General features: G+C 36.3%; 4 protein-coding genes across 4 annotated transcripts; 2 read left to right on the forward strand and 2 right to left on the reverse strand.

Moving 5' to 3' along the window:
* Nucleotides 1–1,679: 1,679 nt before the first annotated feature.
* Nucleotides 1,680–5,329, forward strand: GCS2alpha (glucosidase 2 subunit alpha). The gene is made up of 4 exons (XM_011301802.1): nucleotides 1,680–1,786; nucleotides 2,118–2,207; nucleotides 2,270–4,821; nucleotides 4,980–5,329. Exons 1-4 carry the CDS (start codon nucleotides 1,704–1,706, stop codon nucleotides 5,090–5,092), a joined length of 2,838 nt encoding a protein of 945 aa, XP_011300104.1. The 5' UTR covers nucleotides 1,680–1,703; the 3' UTR covers nucleotides 5,093–5,329.
* On the reverse strand, nucleotides 5,185–7,875 carry GPHR (golgi pH regulator). The gene is made up of 8 exons (XM_011301801.1): nucleotides 7,729–7,875; nucleotides 7,292–7,455; nucleotides 7,125–7,231; nucleotides 6,505–6,915; nucleotides 6,263–6,444; nucleotides 5,968–6,153; nucleotides 5,612–5,677; nucleotides 5,185–5,533 (listed from the first exon to the last, which is right to left on the reverse strand). The coding sequence occupies exons 1-8, from the start codon at nucleotides 7,768–7,770 to the stop codon at nucleotides 5,336–5,338; spliced, it is 1,356 nt and encodes a 451-aa protein (XP_011300103.1). The 5' UTR covers nucleotides 7,771–7,875; the 3' UTR covers nucleotides 5,185–5,335.
* Nucleotides 7,876–8,357: 482 nt separating this feature from the next.
* Nucleotides 8,358–21,550, forward strand: LOC105264723 (uncharacterized). The gene is made up of 4 exons (XM_011301804.1): nucleotides 8,358–8,803; nucleotides 16,603–16,850; nucleotides 17,083–17,233; nucleotides 18,120–21,550. The coding sequence occupies exons 1-4, from the start codon at nucleotides 8,668–8,670 to the stop codon at nucleotides 20,792–20,794; spliced, it is 3,210 nt and encodes a 1,069-aa protein (XP_011300106.1). The 5' UTR covers nucleotides 8,358–8,667; the 3' UTR covers nucleotides 20,795–21,550.
* Nucleotides 20,878–23,030, reverse strand: LOC105264722 (cysteine-rich PDZ-binding protein). The gene is made up of 2 exons (XM_011301803.1): nucleotides 22,770–23,030; nucleotides 20,878–22,503 (listed from the first exon to the last, which is right to left on the reverse strand). Exon 2 carries the CDS (start codon nucleotides 22,491–22,493, stop codon nucleotides 22,191–22,193), a length of 303 nt encoding a protein of 100 aa, XP_011300105.1. The 5' UTR covers nucleotides 22,494–22,503; nucleotides 22,770–23,030; the 3' UTR covers nucleotides 20,878–22,190.
* Nucleotides 23,031–24,022: the final 992 nt, after the last annotated feature.

Below are 24,022 nucleotides of genomic sequence, written 5' to 3' on the forward strand. Positions count from 1 at the left end.
TAATATAAGATGATTTTAATGGGTACGAGGTTATTTGAATCACTACGTTTCTACGATTCCCTGCGAGCCGTGATCTATCAGCTGATCCAATGGATACCGTTTCGTTGGGTTTAAAGGGTTTATATGACGCCCCACTTGAATTATATACTGACGTGTACGAGAAATGGTGACGAATCTTATCCATTAAAAAAATCATAATATCATTTATAATCCTAGCCACTGATACACCCTCAATTTTGTCATTGAGCAGTGGTCTGGCATTTAAACCGATTACTCAGTGACTAGATACCTTAGATAATGTCCCGATGAGTACATCAACATCTCCGAAAAGTAATCTGGAGGAACCCCTGGTAGATTGATTCATTGATAACCTGTGCCAAAAAAAGCTGGAGTTTTGCAGAAGTTGTACAGACAATTATGTGATAATGACAAGTGCTTGGACTGCATTGTTTGAATAATAAATGAGGAAATGAACGAGCAGCTTCTTCAGGGAATCGAGTAAGAGGATCAGATTGAATTATTTTAATTGAGATTTATAATGGATTTTCAAAATTCTTTAACCTCGGAATTCCGGAAGCGTCAGATAGATCAAGGTCTTTGCGGTATTACGTCGTATTTGAGTACAAATTCTCAAGGGATTACTGACGATAAGTATCAGCTTCTCATGAGTCTGATGAAATTTTCCGAGCAGAAGGCGTACAACACCTCTCGGACGTCGCAAGAGTATTCGTCGATTTTATCTCGGGAGATCAGAAGAATTGTCAAGTATGGACACAGTGACGAGGCTTTGGAGTCATTACTCATAAAGTATGAGAAACAGGGGAGAAATTCGGAGGAAGACGGACGTCGGGATCACGACTGTTTCGAGTGCATTCGGAAGGCCATGAATTTACCCTCGATTGATCACAAATTCAATCCAATGTTATCTTAAAAGAGAGAATGCACTGGATGCTTCACGTTTCGAAATGAAACTCATCACCTACCTCATCTGTACATCCACTTCAAAATTTACATTGTATTTACAGAACATTGAGAAACTGATATATATTTTATAGATTATAGTTATCAATATTTAAACTTGTAGGAGTGGAACTTCATTTCCGTTTAGACACACATTATATTTTCACGATTATTATCGACATTATCACGACTTGTGAATAAATTAAATTAGAGTACAATGCAGGTTTGAGTTTTTCTTTCGTTTCTTTTCATTATTGACTCTGTATGAGTGATGGTACTGATTGTTTTTTAATAGTAACTCCAAATTAATGACACGAATCAATTCAATTCGATACCTGATAATGTAAATTTTCAGAAAATGGAGTGCAATAATTATCACTAAAAATCTGAAAGACGAGACTTACTAAGAATTCAAAAAATGGAGAGCCAATTAAATAAAATCTTGTATTGTGAAAAAAAAGCAGGAAATGCGCGTCGAAATTCCAAAATAAATGGTTAATGAATACCTTGAAGAAATCGAAGGTCAATTATATAATATTGTATATAAAAAAAACCATCCAGAAAACGAACGTCTAAAATAAGGTGTCAGAAAATCATGAGTCGTCCTAAAATTGTTATTTTATTTTCTCTTCCTTTTTATTTCCTGTTCATTGGCTTTGAATTTGAGCGGGTCGTTTCTCGAACAACAGGTGCTGCCGGAAATAGTCGTACACTATGGAATTACATGATATCAACAATGCAAAATGGTGGATGCCGAGCTCTTGTTGACTAATAGGAGGTCGACACGGTGTTTCATCGCATCAGCAGACATGTCTTCGTGCATGAGGTAAGCGAATGATTAACGGCTAATTCAAATCCCGCAAGTTATTTCAATTTCAATCAAATATCCCAGGAGACAATTCGATTAGTCGATAATTGAAAATAATCGTTTAATTCAATACATTGTTAATTATTCTCTAAGTGAAAAATTATTTGACAATCTTCAGGGGTTGAATGATTATCAGCAACTGCATGACGTGTTATCATTGAATTATCAACACGTTAATATGCAATTAAATTATTTGTGAAATATTCCAACGGCTGTGTGGCTATTTAATCATCGCTACAACAATGCATACATATCTATGAATGTATAATTTATTTACTATCTTCTCTAGAGTGGGAGTTTTGCTCCTCTGTCTGACAGTCTTTGTCAACGCCGTTGATAGAAGCAACTTCAAGACCTGCGAGCAGAGTAGTTTCTGCAGGTAAATAATTATCCTCGTCCCATTTTTTCATTTAATTTAACCACAAATTCCTCAAAATTCAGACGATGTCGTCAGGTCGAAGTTGGAAAAACTCCCTACAGTGTTCTCCCCAAAACAGTAACTCAAAATGGTTCGACTCTTTATGCAGAGGTCTTCAACAAGGACACAGGAGTGACTTTTGTCTTGCAACTGACAGCCCTGAAGGAGAGTACCTTACGATTACACATTAACGAAAAGAATCCTCTCCACGAGCGTTACGAGGTGCAAGATGCACTCCAAAATCATCCACAACAGGCTGAGCTGTCAATAACAGAAAATACCCCAGATCATGTGACAGTGACAAGTGGTACGAACAAAGCTGTTCTCCAATTCTCTCCATTCAGAGTTGATGTGTACTCAGATAATCAGCTAGTGATCTCGGCAAATGCCAGGGGCCTCATGAGATTTGAGCACCTGCGAACAAAGCCTGTCAATTCTGAGAGCAAAAGTGAGAGTCCAGAGGATGGCCAGGGATCACCAGCCCCTGAATATCCAGGAGATGGTGCTGATAACGATCCAGGTGCATGGGAGGAAAATTTCAAATCGCACCAGGATTCTAAGCCATATGGACCCGAGGCGATAGCTCTGGACTTCAGTTTTCCTGGTGCTGAGCACGCTTATGGAATACCTCAGCACGCTGATCCATTCGCCTTGCGATCAACCAAAGGAACAGATCCGTATCGTCTCTACAATCTGGATGTCTTCGAGTACGAGACGAACGAGAAAATGGCCCTGTACGGGTCAATTCCAGTTCTCTACGCCCATGGAAAGGACAGAACCAGTGGAGTATTCTGGCACAATGCTGCCGAAACGTGGGTCGACATTCTCTCAAGTGCTGACAACAACGTGGTCGAGAGCATTGTCAATTTTGTCTCCAGAAATGTGAAAGAACCCCAGGTCAATGCCCACTTCATGTCAGAATCGGGTGTAATCGATGTATTCTTTTTGCTGGGGCCCAAACCCCTGGACGCCTTCAGGCAGTATACAATTCTCACAGGAACAAGTCCTCTTCCCCAGATGTTCGCTTTGGGTTACCATCAGTCCAGATGGAATTACAATGACGAACAAGACGTGGCACAAGTTGTTGAGAAATTCGACTTTTACGATATTCCAATGGATGTGATGTGGCTGGACATAGAGTGGACTGACGGTAAAAAATACTTTATCTGGGACCCGAGAAAATTCCCAAATCCCCTGGAGATGGTTGAGAACTTGACCAGCAAGGGACGAAAATTAGTGACCATCATAGATCCTCACATCAAACGAGACGATTCATATTATATTCACAATGAAGCAACTGCCAATGGTTATTACGTCAAGCATGCTGATGGCAAGGACTATGAGGGCTGGTGTTGGCCAGGTGCCTCTTCCTATCTCGACTTTTTCGATCCCAAAGTGAGAGAATACTTCGGTGGTCAATACGCCCTTGATAAATTTCACGGGACAACCAATGACGTTTACATCTGGAATGACATGAATGAACCGAGTGTTTTCAATGGTCCTGAGATCACGATGCCCAAGGATTTGGTTCATTATGGTGGATGGGAGCATCGAGATGTTCACAATCTCAATTGCATGATGTATACACAAGTGACTTATGATGCACTCTACAAGAGATCAGGGGGCACTTTGAGACCATTTGTCCTGACGAGGGGACATTTTGCTGGGTCCCAGAGGTCAGCTGCTGTTTGGACCGGTGATAATGCTGCTGAGTGGTCACACTTGAGAATCAGTTACCCCATGTGTCTGTCTGCTGGAATTGCTGGAATGTCATTTTGTGGGGCTGATATTGGTGGTTTCTTCAAGAATCCTGATGCTGAGATGTTTATCAGGTGGAATCAGGCTGGGGCTTGGCAATCTTTCTTCAGGCAGCATTGCCACATGGAGAGCAAACGCAGAGAGCCATGGACATTCAATGATGAGACCACGCAGATCGTCAGGGATACTATCAGAATACGTTACTCTTATTTGCCTTATTGGTATACGCTTTTTAGGGAGCACGAAATCACTGGTTATCCAGTTATGAGACCACTTTGGGCTCATTATCCCACGGAGACTGCCACGTTTACTATCGATGATCATCAGCTTGTGGGTGAAGCTATTCTTGTTAGACCTGTTTTTGAACCTTCTGTTACTGAGGTGACAGTTTATTTCCCTGGGGAGGGGAAGGATGTTTGGTATGACGTTGATACCATGCAGGAGCACAAAACACCTGGGGCTAATAGAATTCCTGTTACTCTGCATAAAATTCCAGTCTATCAGAAGAGTGGCACCATTGTTCCCAGGAAAATGAGAATCAGAAGGAGTACTGTTGCTATGAAAAATGATCCTTACACACTTGTTGTCATTGCTGATGGTGATGGCAAGGCCAGTGGAAAAATTTATATAGACGATGAGTCGAGCTTTGAGTATCGCCATGGGAAATATGTCTATTTGAGACTCAATTTCGATGGTAAAATACTAAAGAGCCAGTATATTGATAAGCTTGCCAACTTTGAAACTGCCAGTTGGCTGGAGAGAGTTGATATTGCCAATCCACCGAAGGGAGTCAAGTCTGCGAAACTTACTTCACAGAGTGAGTGGATTTTATTTTTATTTTCTTTATATTTTTTTCTTAGCTTGAAAAATTTGAAAAATTCAAAAGATCTTTTTTAGAAATATTCATCATTTTTCACATATTCATTTTTTTTATTGCGTAAAATATATTTTTTATTAATTATCAATTTTTAACAGGTCTGGGAACTGTCAGTTTGGAGGCCAAATACAACACCAATAACAACGTACTGACGTTACGTAAACCAAGTGTAAATATGGGTGAAGAGTGGTCCATTGAACTCATCAATTAATTTCAATGTAATCAATTCAATTTTAGAATGTGTTTTTCTGCAGCGCTAAATCTTCAGTTTGCTATAATGGCCGAGTTATATTACGTGTTGAATTTTTTTTCCATAATTTTTCATTTTTACTTTCTACGAAAAGTAGATTATCTTACTAAGGATTTTTGAATGGCAGTTGTGAGAAGATTTTTCATCAACGAAATGAAACTAAAAGACCAATAAATAGATAAACAATGGAAATTTTAATATTCATCAACGCTCAGTTGGTGCTTGTTTGTGTGCTAAATAGAGAAAGACAATTGATGAAAGTGCTGATACTAAAAATATAACGTCGAACCATCGATGATAGAAATTGAACTGAAGATCACCGAGTACTTGAGTTATTATTATTCTGTACTCGGCTGGCATGTTCATTCGCATCAGTAGAACTGAAGATACAAAGTACATTCCCTGAAAGAATTGAAATTAATAAAATTCACCCCATGATATGTGAAATTATAAACAGGTGAGGATAACATTTGTTATTACCATAATCTGGGCAAGTATCATCACTATAATGTTGGAAGACTTGCTGCTGGATATGGCGTAAAAAAACTGAAACGCAAAATTGATAAATATGATCAATAGAAATACTCTGTAACTTTAAGCTGTTGCCATTATAAATATATTGATAAACACATGATTTTTATCTTTCATTAATAAAAAATCCAGTGATATCTATCGATTGTTCTCGAAAGCTATCAACTGTAGAAGAAAATGTCAGATAAGCTACAAAAAAAGGCAAACGATGTTTTCACATTAAGCCGATAGTTTGCAAGATAAATCGGTAATTATGGAAAATATGTCTTCTCATTTTTGCACTTTAGTACTGAATTGATTTATACCTTCGTCAGTGTAAGGAGGAGACCACGAATTGACGTAACGACAATGCATCCAACGAGGAAAAAGGAAATATGTTGTGACCAGAAGGTCACGTCGATGTTGAATCCAATCCAGTGAACTGCTATTTCTATCCCCCGAGTCACAGGATCTTTCTTTCCAACTCGATCAAAAACTATATTTATCGTCGACTGTTATTAAAATAATATCACTAATTAATAGTAATCCGTAATTGCCTGTCAATCTAAAAATAATAATTAAGGCGAATTAACGAAGAGTGTGAGAATTCCGAGAACTTACAATAACGATTTTCCACGTGCAATAGATGGAGAAAAAGTACCCCAGGAAATTGAAATATTTCCCTTGCCACGTGGCTGCCCACTCCAATCTTTCTCTGGCATTCTGAATGTCGTGGGTCTCCAGGAACAGCTGGCGCGATAATTCCTCAAGGCCTGAGACCTCAGACTGCAGTTGTTTAATATCTAGAAATAATTTCCAGAGTATTAACGAGTGATGTGAAAATTTAAATAATAAATACACACTTTCTTGATGCCCTTTGGAGCTCGTTAATGGTGACAGCATTCCCCAGAGTCTCGAACGATTATCTGAATGAGAAACAGCATCACCTTTTTTAGCGAGTGCTATTCTCTTTTTCTTAGCAACAATCATGTCCATAGTTTGAAGAAGTCTCCTCTCGATTGCCTGAAGATCTGCGTATGACACTGGCCTCATAAAATATGCCATCGATGAGTAAGGGTAATTGACAGCACCGAATCCAGATAATAGAGCCATCACTGTCACTCCTATTACACCGATTCTACTCACTCCTTGTTCAATTGATAATAAACCCTTTTTAGGGCTCAATATTGGAAAGGGATCGCCGACTTTCCAGAATAAATACAGGTAGAAGAGATAAATTAAAATTGTCAGAGGACGAACCAAATTTTTTCGGACTGGAAATAAATAAATATTTTTCATTCATCGAGATTTACACCTCAAAATTCCACAGCTATTTTTTGAATATCTTCTGAGACAATTCTTGCAATAAAATTGACATCTTTTCAAGGTTCAAATTTGATTCAAGTGTACAAATTTTGTATTGTTATTACTGCATCAATTTTATTCCTAGGACTGTTGCAGCATTTTAATATTTGAGTCTTACCAAATCCAATGTTACTTATGATAAAATATGCGATGTAAAATGGTATCAGTACAATAACCATAAATAGCAGCATGTAGAGTCCCATATTCCAATGGAAATATCTGGAGCTGTTGGTAAAAATTTGTATTTTTACGGCTTCAGGTATTAATTATTCACATTTGTTTTACCTAGAGTCTAGAATCCCTGCGATTTCGAAGATTATTAACTCGAACATTGTGCAGGACAAGGCAAATGTTGACGAGAATATCAACTGAACTAGTCTGTGATGCACCTCGTAATCTCGAAATAATTTCTTCACGAAAAAAACCCATGCCCCTAGAAAAAATAGAACCTGCGGAAAATAAATGAAAAAAATGAAACACAACTCTTCCCGAAATTCGGGAAAGAAACGAACAGATCAAGGGAGAATGAAAATAACAATAATTAAGATATGTGAATAAAACTAGTCATCATTAATTAAGTAATTATAAGAGAGACGATAAGAATAATGGGGAATTCGTCGTTTTGCGATTTCAATCGGGAATTTAAATAGATTTTATGAAGGGGAGGTTAAAATACAGTAGAAGGATTGTATTTAGTAGGAGTGATAATTAATTCGACAGACCTGTGTCACGAGAATGATAAAAGTGTCTTCGAAAAATCCCATGATTGTTTAAATCAATAGTTATCTCATGATTTCGAAATAAATGCTAAAACAACTGATGAAGTTGACAGGTTGCTGTCAGAGAAACAAGCCGGGCACTTGTTTTCATTGTCGGCATTATTATTTTCTATTTTCGTACGGTCTTCCAGCTGGTCATGGGCGGGAATTTTAAATCACATTTCACTTCTCGAGCACTTCATTGATTAATTACATTGCATAATTCTGGAGATCAACATGGAGATTACCTCGTGATAAGGATAAAAAAAGCTTTTTGATATTTCCTCATAAAATCAATAATTACCCACATTATCAATGAATATTCAACAAATTTAATTTTTTCAGAATAGTCCAGTCATAAATAAACAAATAAAAAAATTAACTTTTAAAAAATTGCAGGAAGTAAAATACTTTTAGTTTTTATAATCACAAAACTCGATCGTTTCTGGGAATGAAATGCGATTTTTTGATTAAACAAATTTTTAAACTTTTGTAAATAAAAAAACAGATGGTGAGGATGTTTAGGTGCGCCACGTTGTGTCTCATGGTGGAATCACCCAAGTAGTTCAAACCGAAAGGAGCACCTGTTGCGGAACAACTCGTACCTGTTTCTCGTTCCGATCGAGCCCATGCAGTCAGTACGTCGTAAGGTGTCACAGTTGTCACATAAAATCGTTGAATCCCCCAGTGAAAATCCCGTAGCATCAACAAATCCTTCCCCCATCATCAAAATTGATATCGATCTGCAAAAATGAATCGCCCCCATTGCAATTCCCTCGATGAAAATCGGTATGGTGAAAGGTGTCATTAAATCGTGGGAAGATAAAACAACCGTGAATATGTCAATTGGGCGAATGCCTGAATAACAGAAGAGAAGAGAAATTGAGATTAGAAGAAAAAAAAATGGACGAAACCGGTCAGGATTCTGAGTGCTATGGACCAGGTAGCATCGCAGGAGCTGTGATCGGTACATTTTTGGCGACAGTATTACTCCTGACGATTGCAGCTTTCCTCTACAGGCAATGGCGCCGACACAAGGGTAGGTTCCATTGAAAAAATAATATTTCAACCCAAAGGGAACGTGAGAAAAATGAAAAAATCGGTAACGATTCGTCAAATCGTGCCAACTCCCCTAATTCATCTCTCCATTGTAAAAAAATTCTGCCACCAAAATCCACTATAGTTGAAATTTACTGTAAATATGTAAATAATCTGGAAATCGATTGTGAGTTGATGGAATTTATTTTCTATCAGAATTTTGTGGTCTTTCTTATGATTAGCGATTTAAAAAATTAAGCAAGAGTAATTATTTTCTTGTATGCACTAACGATTCAGATGATTGATGTACATTTGGCATTGACACTTATTGCGTCGTAGCGGAAAATAGATTTTCCTCAGAAAATGGCAGAAAGAAACAAAAAAAAACAAATTGAAACTGATTTAAGTCCGATTCCACAGCTCCAGTCACGTTTCAGATTATTGAAAAATGCATACATGTTTGAATTTATTGATTTGGTATTGGATTATGTTTTTGTTGAAAATACGTATTACGAAGCGTCTCGGTCTGATGCACCTTCGGCATGATCATTCTTTTATTTATCCTCCCATCGAGAATGCATTCAGCGAAATGATGGCCAATCTACCGTGCATTCTATTCGTTATTCCACCGATTTTTTCTTTATTCTTCAAATTACCAAAATTTCCACATGACCGGACGCCCATTTATTTCTGAATGCTTTTCCCTAGTGAATACCAACTCTCGTGAGTCTATTACGATAAAAAGAGAAATGACAAAAATGTCGTTGCATTTCCCAAGTTGGAAAAGTGAAATTGCCTATGGAATTTGTGATATTCTATGACTGGGTAATACGTAAGTCCATTAGCTTCTCATGTCTCCACTTGAATTTACTCTAACGTTTTCATTTAAATTTTCCATCAAAATTTTTAGTTTCAATCTTTCAAAAATTTCAGATGACCTGTCTGAAAAATCGGTTATCCCATTATTTTTCATTTGAACTCTTCAAAAAATCTGTAATCTACTTGACTTTCCAATGAAATTATAGAATTTCCATGCAGCTGCTAAAAAACTCCCGAATCTCATCGACCCGAAATGAAAGAATCTCCAAAAATAAAGAAATGATTTGAATGACGATAGAACCGCGTGATTTAACACCTGTTACGATTCCCGGCCATAAAAAAATACGTACGTAAACATATAATACGAGAAGAAAAAAATCTGGTTTATCTGAGAGCACACAAAAGCGCGTCATCAGCCTTGTGAATGAGAATCCGTCCTTTTGTTTTCGTTCACATTTTTTATTTCATCTGAAAACCTGACGTACACCCGATACCCGTAATTTTTCAAATCTATTTTTTCCGGGAGTATTACGAGGAACGAGAAGAATGTACAATTGAATAATTAGGGGAGGGCTCTTAGAGCCATCATCCTCCATGTGCACATAGTCAGGTAAAAATACCTGGGGGAAATCGGTTGAAGGCCTTTAGAAAGTGTTCACTTGGATTTGTTAAAAGCCATTGGTTGTGCGGGCCCCAAGTTGTTGCACCCAAGTTGTTGGAGTTTCCGATAGCTAGTGGGGGTTGGTATGCAGCAGGTATGCACCTCCGGGGGGCCTATATATCCCATATCCATTATGTACTCTATGTACACCCAGAGAAAAACCAACAAATTCTCGGATAATTCTTCATTCGCCAAAAAAAACTTTTTTTTCCTTGGAATTTCGAACTCTCCGATCTCTGTCTGAGAATTAAGAGAGAGATAAATCTCCATATTTATCTGAATTCTATTTGTTTAATTACTTTAAATATATATATAAACAAATCTATTATATACTTATAATTTGTTTATTTTTATGGAATTGTTTTCATTTTGAAACCGAAAAATCCCAGTATTTTTATATTTGTCTAGAGAAAAAACAATAAATTGATAAATTCGTTGATATATTATCATTTTTTAATGTAATAAACAATTGTTTTTTGTTTTTTCCTCAGAACAAAAAATTCTACATTTTTTTGTATTCATCCTGATGGAAGAACTAATAAACATAATTGTTTCGTTGGAATTTCAAAGTCCCCGGCATGAGTAATCACACTATTAAAAATTAATGATTATGCCACAATGTTTATTTTAATATCTTAAAGTTATGACAATAGTAATGAATTTTTTTGTTCTCGCGAATTTACGTGGTAAACGTAATTATTTTTATCGGTGTTCAGTGCAATTTTTCAACGAGAAAAATTCTTTTTTGGTCATTTATAGAAAACGGTTTATTCAGCGTAAATTCTCTTCGTGTGGTATTTTCTCGGTGTTTGCAGTGTACATTCTGCAGAACATACGGAATCAGGGGAAAAATGAGATATTTGAGACTTCATGTTCATGAGATATTTCAATGCTCCGGTGATGTTAATGCGTGGAGTTGCACGGTGAAAAATTTATAGGTAAATTTACTCTGACGTTTAGTAATCGCGTAGTGTATCGGCTCTGAAGGAATTTAGATGTTGCGAAAAGACGAAAAAAGAAGACGAAGAGTCCAGGAAAAATGACCCTTGAAATGATTGAAATTGAAATGATTTTTTTTCGATGAAATGAGCGCGGATTCGTCAGTCGGTATTTCATTCCATCTATAAATGAATTTTTGTCATATCATCTTTGAACATTTACTTAACATCTTTGACATCTACTTAACGTATCACTTGTTTGAGAAAATATAATAACTATAATATTTTTAATAACTTTATTAAAGTTCGCTAAATATTTCTCATTAACAAATCAGAGAAATCGGTTGGAATCGCAAATTATTCCTGAATACAACATTTTCGGTTTCTTTCATTTTCTTTATCATTTGATATTTAAAAAATTATATCATAATCTAATGAATTAATGATGACGAACAATTAGTACGCGAATTAAAGAAATATGGATTGGGAATTTAATAATCTATCGTGCACGCATCGAAAAATTAAATCTCATTTCTTCCAGACTACTCCATTTTTTTACTGCGTCATGGTATATTTTACTATAAATATGATTAATATTGCTGTAACAACGGTAATTTACTGATAAATTGCGGAAAATCGGCGAGCTTTGCTGAGCCCTAAATGAAGCAATTTTCCGCCATCAGAAATTCTCTTTTTTCTGATTCTCTTTGCGGCATTCATTGAGGGGTCGGCAGAAATATAATTTTGCATCATTTTTTAATATTGACGAATTTTTACTGGGTAATATCAATTTTTCAATAAAAATTCATTGGACAATAAAAATTTTACACACAACTATTACAGATCTGAGAATTATTTCTTTTTCTGGTAATTAATTATCGGTTGGAAACTATTATTCATTTTTGTTTACAAAATTATGGGAATTATTCGGACGGTTATTTGAGAATTTATTGATTTAACATTTTTATTTAGTGGAAAATTATTTTCGTTGGATTATTCATCTGTTCATCGCCGAAATGAGAAGTCTCTTGCACTCGTCGGAATGTCTCAGAAGTTTCACTTACGAGACATTTTATCTCACTTTTCCTCTCTCTTTATCATAACAGGTAGCCAGACCTGATTGTATCACGAACCTCAAATACCGGATTGTTGACGGCTTTTAGGCATTTTCATTCATTTTACGCCGCACATATGAAAAAATTTCATTGAAATTCCATGGGATTTCTGCAAAAATTTATGTTGAAATTCTATTTAAAAAATATTCCGCACTGATTCCCATGAAAAGGGAAAAGTTTTCCTATATAAATAATTGAGCACAAATTATTCAATTTTTCCACTGAATTTTCTTTATTTTGCATCGGATCATTGAAAATTTGAAAAAAAATGGCAATTCAAGAATTTAAGAGAAATGAAAAATCCATTGACTTCTCCTCAAGATCCAAACTTTCCCTTTTTCAAATGAATAAATAATGGAACTTTAATGAGCTTTAGAGTGAAGTGTCGCGACGTCACGGAGAAAGAAAAATTCTTATGAGAAATTATTTTCTTCTCTCAAGTCGTTATTTCTCTCAGTAGAATAAAATATATAAATATGTAATTGCCAGTTTAATTTAATTTGTCAATGATTTTTAATTTCCATTGAATGACCCCTTTCTTCTAATTTTTTTGTTCCGGCGGTTCAATTCTTCGGCCATTCGCCTACATTTAATTGTTTATAAATTTGAGGTTCACATATGAAATGTAGAACGCATAAATGGAATGAGAATTTGCGTGAGTCGTTGTCCCACGCTTTCTTCCTGCGTGGAGGTGCGAGTAATTTCTAGACACTCGATTTATTTACTAAAATAATAATAAAGAAAACAAATGGTAAATAGTACGTGTCACACTTTCCCGGCTAATTCACAATCAGTCGGATACATTGTTTCGTATTTGCTCAATGACATACGAGTTCAATATTACGGATATGATATCGCCTGAGGATCTTATCGAGTGGAATTGTTATCCAAGTTATCACACTCGTTATTTAAAAAAATACCGATCCACGATGTGACGTGGAAGAATTAGAGTAGTCTTATCTCGAATGCTTTAAATATTTTCGCAAAACGAAATTTTCTCTCAATCGCATGAGAAAATTGTGGAAAAATCATATTCTGTCAATCATTTAAATACAACTAGTCTATAATTTCGATAAAAAAGGTTTCAATCGCTATTACTACTATTAAAAATTGATTACAATGATATTTGTTAAAATATAATTGTGTGGGATTCTCTTTTCATTTTTACAACACAAGTTTTTTTTACTCTTCAACTTCTTAAAATTCCAGTCCCCAGAGAATGAGAAATGGTGTTATGCCTTTTATATTAGTACTGAATACGTGGGAATTAATTTGCAGTTGAAGCTGCTTTTAGATTGACTATTGAGAAGCTAGAATGATTGCACCATCTTCGATCGAAATTCCACCTCCAAATGAATAAGAACGTAGAGAATCGTTCAACATTGCAGAGAAAATAATCTAGTCATCTCCAGTCATCCACGATATCGCGTAACTGCTCAGCAATAAACCCCTTTCCCACTTGATAATATACATTAAACACATATTTTCCATCGCCAATACATATTTTCCTTCGCCAACAACCGCACCTTGAATTTTTGCATAATTGACGCTTCCCTATTACACACCTAAGTTCATTCTCTTCCTTCACACTTCCTCACTATCCTAAATAAATATTTACAATTATTTATTGTTTCAAAAGAAATTTACAAAATTATCTAATGGAATTTCTATTATGATTATTGAGATAAAGATTGATGAACGATGAAATTAAATTTGAATTTAGCTTTTTCTGTAGCAGATGAATGATTAGTGGGTAAATTAATTTCATGCAATAACAAATAGTTTTTCAATGCCAATGAGATGGTTTCTTAAAAATTCTTTGAGCTACTCTAGCATTACGTGCACATAACACACTATTATTTTCAAATAAAACCCGAGGGTGTGCCATTCCAGCTTAAGAATTCCTGAGGGCGGGTCCCTGAGGAAATCACTGAACCACTCGATGGGAAATAAGGAAGAAATGACGTGCGATCACTGGAACTGATTTCCATTTCCGTTAGCAAATCCTAATAACTTCTAAAAATCCCATGAACTCTGGTAATCCCCTAAAATCGCAAGGCAATTCATGAAAAAATAAATTAACTTCAAAAATCCGATGAATTCCGATGAATTCCGGTCCTTGGCCTCCAAAACTCCGCACCTCAAATTACCTCAAATTCCAAAAAATAGAAATGATCCAACAGGATTAATCCCCAGCAATCAATTGATCATCATGGACCTCTGCACTCGCTTTTTTTTATGATCTTCATGGAGATAGACCTGTTGATGTCCTCAGTAGATCATTCTACTTTAAAAGCAATTCCAGTAAAATCGACATCAATACTCCACCGATTTAGATGCCATGGTGATGCAAGAGCCTGAAAAATCGTCAATGAAAATCGTGAGCGAATTGTTTTTGATGTTCCTAGAGTAATAATGAGTGCCGAAATGGATGACGTCTTAAGAATATCGACTGGAGATTTTACAGAGGCAGAATAGAGGAAGATACATGTAAAAGAGGGAAAAAAAAAGAAAAAGAGGCCTGAAAGAGAGGGAAACGTGAGCCAGCTCACCTTGGCGTTCATGGTATGCGTCCATTGGCGTCATCCTCAGAGGCGTAGTCACCTCGAATCTCCTTCATCCTCAGAAAAATCCACACCGACTGGAAAATATCGTTGTTTTGATGAATGTTATTCGACGCAGATTCTTTCGTATAAAAATAGAATTTTAGTGTTTTAACGTTCTAATTCTTCACTCGAAGTGCAAATCTCTCAAGGAGCGAAGAATATTCCTCCGAAGATGAGGAATTATCATCATTGATGTTCCTCAGGAGATTATTTCATGAAAATATTTTTTGTATAATTTTGTACTCTCATCCTTGCTGCCCTTTTTTGTCGAAAATTATAATTCATCTTACATTTTTTTCTTCAGTTCAAGTCGAATTTTTTTTCTGCTTCTTCTTCGTGCATGCAACAGGTCGGTGGGTGCAGGTTAATTATACTCATGATTTATCATTTTTTCAATGGCTGAGGTAATTGGGTGCATCCTCTGCATTTATTCCTGAATGTTTTTTTTTTGTCAAGAGTTGGAAATGAATCACTCATTCAAATCGTGTTCAAGTCTATTTGGCACGAGCGTGAGTACGTTTGTTGCATACTGGAAGGATGATTGTAGAAAAATATGACTGAAGGGTCTGATAAATTCTTCTTTTTTTATTCAGTGACGATTTATCAAGTTTACCCGGATTTTCTCGCTTCTCATCTTTAATTTATCCACGTAAATTACAGAGAGCGTGGCCATGAATTAATACGCACACCAAATTCCTCATTGAGTCTCACTTGCACTTCAAGTATCATATGAGAATGTAAAATGATTCTCTTATGTTGCGAATTTTGGTTCAGAAAAATTGCCACTTGCCGAATTTGTTGTGTCACATTTTACGGCGTATTTACGAAGAAGTGGAACAATCCGAAGATTTTTTAGTAGTGAACGAGAGGGATTTATGTAATTATTTCAAATAAAAAAAATAAATAGAAATAATAATAATAAAGAAAATAAAAATAAATTATAAAAAAATTGATCGACAAATTCTCTGCGAGAAGAGAGCGGAAATACCTGGAAGATGGCTTCAGAAAATTGTTCAGTCTTCAGGAACAGAATAAACCTAGTTGAGAGTGATTTCGGAATGATAAACAATTTCTATAATTATTTGAAAACGCGAGGTGGAGGAACCGCCATTTTCAAAACTCCGAAGGTGGGTTTTATTTAAAATTATACTAGACAATTCTGTCAATCGAATGACTTAATTGATTGAGCTTCTATAGCGGGGATGCATGCCAATGAACAATGTACTTCCTTCCTGTCCTTATTAGGACAAGAAGTGCTCCTTAATATGGAATTGTCGGTCCGACATTCGAATGACTGAGACAGAAATTGATTTGCGTTTCAAAAAGAAGAAAAAAACATGACGTAAAATAACAACGAATTGATTATTCCCTTCCATCAATTACGAAAATCCTATAATTAATTTTGAATAAAAATAAAAATTTGTTGTTTACAATTGAATTATTTTCCGTTGACGTGCCAGTGATTTTTTCATGTCATAGAGGCCAATGTTATAAATTGATCTCAACCTTCCGTACTGAGGAATCAATCATGAGTTACAATTAAATTTAATCACACAGGAGTCAATAGTGTCAATTGACGATAACAATGCACGTCGTAATAATCCAATGATGACTCATGGTTTCATGAATGAATTTACTGATGCGGTAATGTGTCATTGCAGGAAAGCATCTGGTGCTGGTGACAGATCCTGAGATTGTTGAGGATGCTTATGCATTCGATAATCCCTGCTTCAAAGACGCAACTCCAGCGCAAACTAGGAGTATGGAGAGACCAATGTCTGTTGCATCTGTGGAGACACCAATTAAAGATACAACAAAATGGTCAACACCTTTCTCAGGATTGGGAATAGGCTCCGGGAATAAATACGACAAGAGACGACGGACACTCGATGATTCTTGTCTTGGAATGGTAAAATCAATTCATCAATTAATAATCGATATGTTTTTGACGAATGTCTCGGAATCTAAGGGAGATACCGAAATTTTTTGTAGAGTTTATTCTGAAGAGGAAAATGAGAGCTTCAAAAAGTTCCCTATAATAATTTCGCTGACTCTCCTTGGTACCCGGATATTCCAGAAAAACTTGCCTTTTTTATTCTTTCAATTTAATTTCAATTTAATTAATGAGTAAATTATTCCAGTCAAAGGCAACGCGAGTGAGTGTTGTAAGCCTTCGCAGTCGAGACTTCACAGGACTTGGTTTTAATGTCTGCGGCAACATGAGGGAAGGAATTTTCGTCAAAGATCTTCTGCATCGTGGTCCAGCCTCGGAATCCGGTCGGATAAATCCAGGTCAGTTGGTCAAATTCTCATACGATTTCCTCCTGATTTATTACACCGAGAAGGAAAATTATTTCTTCCAAGTACTTGCGTGAGCTAAATGCCTAAAATGTCTCTATAAAATATCCCTTTAAGGAGAGACCACTAGTGAAAAGGGGACAATAAAATGTTGCCAATAATCCAAGGCCTTTAATTTATTAGCAGCAAAACTTTTTCTTTCAACATCTTTCCAGAATATTTATCACGACAATTACGAGTTGATTAGGAAAATTATTTTCTGGGTATTTAAATGATGTTTTCAATCAATTTTCAACACTGATTATTCGTTTTAAGAATTTTAAAGTAATAATTTATCTCCGTACGAGAAGTTTCTCTCCAATTTCCTCAACTTCCTGCCTCAAACTGGTTTGGCCCCTGTAAATTTAATTGCCAGAAATTATTTATTTTCTCACAGTATCTCAATTAAAACTGAGACCTAATTATGCATCCACCACCCCATTAGCCATATCGGTCGCTCGGATTACTGGAGTGTATCAATTTCCTCTCAATATAATTGTTCTAACAATCCTATTCCGCATTGCTGATAATTATCCCGCAATTGCCATGTTAAAGAAGGACTATAACTTTTCAATCGAATAAAAATTTAAATCCACCAAAAACAATGACGACAGAAAAACACATAATTTTTTTTAATAATATTTAAATTAATAATTAATTCAGAAAATTGAAAAAATGGAAATAAAAACAGAAGATTACATGCAAAATTTGGAGGAAAATTTGAATCGCAAAAAATGAAATGATACTTTACATAAAATCAATCGATTTTATGTGAGATTTATATCGATTTTACATCAAGACGAATCATCGAATTTTTATATAAATATTTAATCTGTTGCAGGCGATAGGATAGCAAGTGTGAAAATAAGTTTCAGAAGCATGGTCTACGAGGACGCCCTAACAATCCTGAGTTACGCCTCTCCCTACGAGGTTGAACTGGAGGTAGAAAGTGGTGGAAGTGGCTCTCGACCCACAACACTCCTGAAGAAGACAATTGGTCCAAGTCCAACGCGAATATACCATCCGTTATACCGAAGCCAATCAATTCCAGAATTATCAATGGCGCACAAGTCATCAGCAAAACGCCTGTTCATAGCTGACACCAACGACTCCTTCAACTCGACGATCAAGTCCTCAAAATCGACTCCAGGCAGTCAAACACTGGAGCGAAAGCATGATCAAGTAAAAGTCAACAATCACCACCAGAAATTTGGGATTAAAGTGCTGCCAGCCCTAGACGGTACAGTCCACAGGATTGAGAATCAGAACGAGCACAACACGAATTTAGAGCGAAAGCACTCGAGGAAGAAATTGGACGTGGAGATAAAGACAGTGCCCTGTGAGATATTATCGTCAACTCCAATTCCAACGGTGAAGGTGATGGAGCGTTTGCGTCAACGAGAGGCCAGGAGCGTTGATGATTGTGGAGATTTTACAGACAGCAACGATCAGGGTGATATGATTCCGTCGGAAGTACCTGCTGAGGTGCATAATGCAGCGATGGCAGCGAGGAGAAATCGAAAGAACAGCGCAGAACTGTTGAGTCCAATCAAGACAGAGTATTGTGATCAGGAAGATCGCAAGAGCCCACAGAAGAATAAACGAAAAGCACCAGCTCCACCTCATTCATCTCCAATCAAAGATGAAAAAATTGAGAAGAAAAATGACCCAGAGATTGAAAACAGAATTGAAACGATCACAGATTACACGGAATCATTAACCAGTTACGTTGAAAAAGTGGAGAGCGAGACTGAGATGGAGTCAGAGGGACAATTGTCTCGAGTTGATGATCATTCGGAGAGAAGGAATTCAGAGTCAGACACCGACTCTGAGATGCATCACAGTTTCACAACGATTGAGTTGAATCCATCAGACATAACGATTCATCACACCCCAGTGCCAAGAGCCTGTGAGAATGAGAACGATAATGAAGATGAGGATGAGGACGATGTCTACAGAAAAGCAGCGAGCCTCGGAGATTTATCGAAATACGAAGCCAAAAGTTCGACAACACTGGAGAGAGCCCAGAGCCTCGACATGGCTGATTCCACAGCCTCGAAAAAACGAAAAGCCCCTCTTCCACCTGAAGATATTGCAGAGTTTAATGAAGACTTAACAAAGCTCGATGACATCGACACATTTGATAGAAGGAAATTAAAAAAATCGAGTGAATGGGGCACTCTGGAGGACGCCCTCTGGAAAAAAACGGATACCAGTCACGAGAGTAATCAGATCGTAAAACCAAAGGCCAGAAAGAAGAGCAGTGGAACGTTAGAAAGATCCAAGTCAGCTGTTGAAATTAAACTAAAGGAGGATAATCAAACGATTTCAGATCCTGACAGGTGTGAGGATAAATCTGACGACTGCAGTGTCGAACTGTACAATCTCCCTCTGAGTAAACGTTTAACTAGAGATTTTATTCATACTGAGAGGATGTTCAATCCTGATGAGGACAATTCCCTGGCACGAATCGTTAATAATGGACGAATTCTGAAGAGTCCAACGCCTGAACAGATCGAGTTGGATTTTAGACAAGCTAGGCCAATGGCCTCAGAGGGTGTTGATACGTCAGCTGTTGAGTCTTTTGACAAAGCTTTAAGATTTTTCAATCTTCAGAGTCGATTGGATGATAAGGATGAAGGGAAAACTGATGGGGATGTTAATGGAGGAGAGGACGTGTATTTGGGGATGAAACAGGTTGAAGAGGAGCCTATGAGGAAGACGACGGTGAATCGGAGGTGTCCTTTTTGCGAAGGGGATGGCCATCATGGCAGACAGTGTGAAATTCACTCGAGAAGTAATGGAAATAGTGAGGAATTGGAGGTCAAGTTGCAGAGGGAAATCACTCCCACTGGAATAATTGATATTGAGAGGCAGATCGAGAGTCCTGATGATGATGATGATGATGATGGGTGTGGGCTTGAAGTACCACACGTTACCATCAAGCGATTCTCCCCAGAGGATCAGCATAATGTCAGCAACATCAGTGTCTCGAGTGAGGACAGTGGACTCGTTGGGGAATCTGGAGAGTTCAATGCTGACTCAAGACCTCCACTACCCAATACACCAGCCCCATCGTCTCAGGAATCATCCAAAAAGCTGACTTATATCACCGAGATCAAAGTCTTGCCACGAGACAACAGGGATAATCTCCCAGAAGTCAGCGAAATTCATCCAAAACCACCCAGGGGTCAAGTGACCATCACCTCCAATGGAAAACCAACTCCTGGAAAAAAACCACCTGTTCCTCCAAGACGAAATGACGCCTCCAAGAGCACTAAGGTCATATCGACTGAGAATCAAGTTGTTTATGTGTCAGAGTTCAAGTCCCCGGAGATGAATCAGAATGAGACGAGTGAAAATATCGATAAATCGTCGGGAAATAAAAAATTTGAGCACTGGATTTTTCTAGGGGACAATAATAAGGATCAAAATTCTTGGGGGAACGGGTCGAATCAACCCCAGCCTGTTACTAATATTGTAGTATCTTCTGGGGAGGAGAAAGTATTTAAATAAGACGAATAATCATCTGTTTCTTTTTTTTTCTTCTGGGGGAACTCTCCTGCGAAATAGTGAATTATAAGTGCATTTTTTTCGAACCCATATCTTCGCTGATATCTCGGAATCAGAGGGGGACAGCGAGATTTTCATTGATACCTTTTTTGTAGCTGTGATCTTCCTCTTTAAAAATTGTAGGAACAAAAATTTCGGTATCTTGCTTCTATCGTGAGATAGAGCGAAAAAATGAAATCGATAAAAATTCAATTGTTTACTGTTTTGTTGGAGGGATAATGTTGAATTTTCTCATTTGAGGGATTAAATAGACAGGAATCTATTGCAGTCTTGATTACATTTTTTTTTAATGTTGAGTTTCTAATGTTGTTATGTATGGAGAGGAGATATTGAGCCGTTATGTTGTCTTGAGTCCGAAAAAATCGAAATATCGTGATATGGTAAATGTAAGTATTAGTAGAGAGCTGTGTGCCATAGAAGGAATTTGGAAGAGGGACAAAATGTATTGAAATGGCAATCGCTTTCTAAGGATGTTGAAGAAATTGTTGGGAATTTAATTGCACTCTTCCGGGGAATTCAGTCGCGTTATTGCACTGAGTCGCAAGAACGATTGAAATCAGATAAAAATAACGAAGAAAATAGTCAAAACACTTAGATATATTCTAAAAACATAAAACAATAAGAAACAAGTTGCAAAACTGTTGATTTATGTTCCACTTCCGGCTGATTATGTCAACACAGACTAAAAGTGTCTCGATGCTCGAAAATGAATTTTTGAGTCGATAAAACATTTTCTTTTTTGATATTAAGAAACTATTTTTTTTCTGTAAAAAATTGTTGAATATTTAAATTGTTGGATTGAATTCTTTTTTTATATGAAAGCATTAAGGATTAATAGACCATTAATTGGGGACTTATTTAATTAAGTTAGCAGCCGACCCTCAATCGATGAAAATAATTGTTATTGTAATTGACAGTAATCTGTATATTTCTTTAAAAAGTATGTGAAATGTTGGTGCCGAGGAAATATTCTAATGATCAGATAACTTTGTATCTTTTTAAATAAAAGAACCGAGTCTTAACGATAGAGATGTACATAATACTCAAAATGTATAAATTGGACTAATTGCACATTAATGAGACTAGTTGCGTATTCGTATAGTGAATTATTTTATAAAAACAGAAAGAGCAGAAAATATGAATGGACAATGGAGATAAATTTTCTGATATAATAGTTTTTCACAAGATATTGTAAATTTTATTTTTACTCCTTAATCTAGTGATTAGTTGTTGCATTGTACGTAGCAATAATATATATGATAAAGGAAAATAAATTTTCGTTCATTACAATTAATGAATATTCATTTAGTTATGGAGTAATTGCGATGAATAAATTGTACTATGTTGCAGATTGTTTGTAATTCTTAGTGTTCATTAGTTTTTTTCCACACATGGCGCAGATAGCTTTTTTGTAGGCACACGATTGGCAGTAGTGGGAACCAACCTGGTGCACTTTTTGCCTGCATATTTTGCAGATTTCGAATTTCGCTGTGTAAGGGTTGAAACGATTTTTTGATGCTGATAAAGCTTTGTTTTCTCCTACTTTACGTCCACCACTCTCCACTGTATTTCGAGCACCTGATTTCCAAGGATCTGGTGTTATCACTTTCCCCAATTTCTTCTCGCATTTTTCGCAGACCATGCTGTATTATCTGGAAGTAAAATCAACGTGTTATCAATGATATCATTTCGAAATTGAATATTTTTTTATTGTCATTCGTCTCACGAATGGGAATCGAGGTTCCTGACGTTTTAAGAATGTAATATAATATTTCCTGGTTTAACCTATTTTATTGTTGATTTTGTACAATATGTAAGTGAATATTTATTTAATAAAGAAAAATTAGACCTAGATTAAATGTTCAATTTGAAAACATGAAGAGATTATTCAGGAAAAGAGACTGAAAAATATCACAACCTTTAATCTACGACGTGTTATTGTTGTTGTTGTTGTTATTCCTTCGTATTGTTCTTCACAGATTCAGTCACTGATTATATACATATGTACAGGCCCTCGAGGCGAATTCACCAGGAAAAATTAATGTCTTCGAATGTATGTGGAATATTTTGTTTATATTTTTTTTTATCAACTTAAAAATGTGTATACTAACGCGTCTGTATATTTTTACTAGAGCATAAGTACCCATGCTTATGTAGCTGCAAGCGATGATTTCCATGAGAACCTCGGGAAAACGATTTTTCTCAAATTTCCAGGAAGATAAAGTTTTTCATCTGGACCTCAAATTATTTTCAATTTTTTGCATAAAATTTTGAATTGTAGATCTTCAATTTTTCAAGTCCAATTAAAAATTCAAATTCCAAAGTCAAAATTCACAATTCAAACTTTAAAATGTTAAATTTAAAATTCAAAGTTCACTGGAATTGAAAAATTCTAAATTTTCAAAAATGTATCAGGGGAGCATGAAAATGGAGGAGGTATTCAGTGGAATTGAACAATTTTAAATTTTCAAAAATGTATCAGGGGAGCATGAAAATTGAGGAGGTACCTACTGAAATTGAAAAATTTTTAATTTTCAAAAATGTATCAGGGGAGCATGAAAATTGAGGAGGTATTCATTGAAATTCAAAAATTTTAAATTTTCAAAAATGTATCAGGGGAACATGAAAATAGAGAAGGTATTCACTGGACTGTAACAATTCGAAATTTTTTAAAAATATCAGGAGAACATGAAAATCAAGGAGGTATTCACTGAAATGTAAAAATTCGAAATTTCTGAAAGGGTATCAGGGGAGCATGAAAATGGAGGCGGTATTCACTGAAAATTGAAAATTCGAAATTTTTCGGAAAGTATCAGGGGAGCATGGAAATCGAGGAGGTATTCACTGAAATTTAAAAATTACAAATTTTCAAAAAAGTAACAGGGGAGCATGAAAAAGGAGGAGGTACTCACTGAAATTTGAAATTTCGAAATTTTTCGAAAAGTATCAGGGGAGCATGAAAATCGTGGAGGTATTCACTAAAATTGAAAAATATTAATTTTCCAGAAAATAAAATTGACCCAGTCGATTGGTCCCTCTGACAGCGGGACTGCTGCGATTTAGAAAAACTCGATTTTCTCGCTTCCTATGGGTCGTAGCGCAAAAATACGGACGGATTCGTGAATGGCGCGGCGAGACACATCGATTTCACTTATAGTGAAGTCGATTTGA

This window comes from Fopius arisanus, unplaced genomic scaffold (assembly GCF_000806365.1).
Source record: "Fopius arisanus strain USDA-PBARC FA_bdor unplaced genomic scaffold, ASM80636v1 scaffold00024, whole genome shotgun sequence".
Taxonomy (NCBI): Eukaryota; Metazoa; Arthropoda; class Insecta; order Hymenoptera; family Braconidae; genus Fopius; species Fopius arisanus.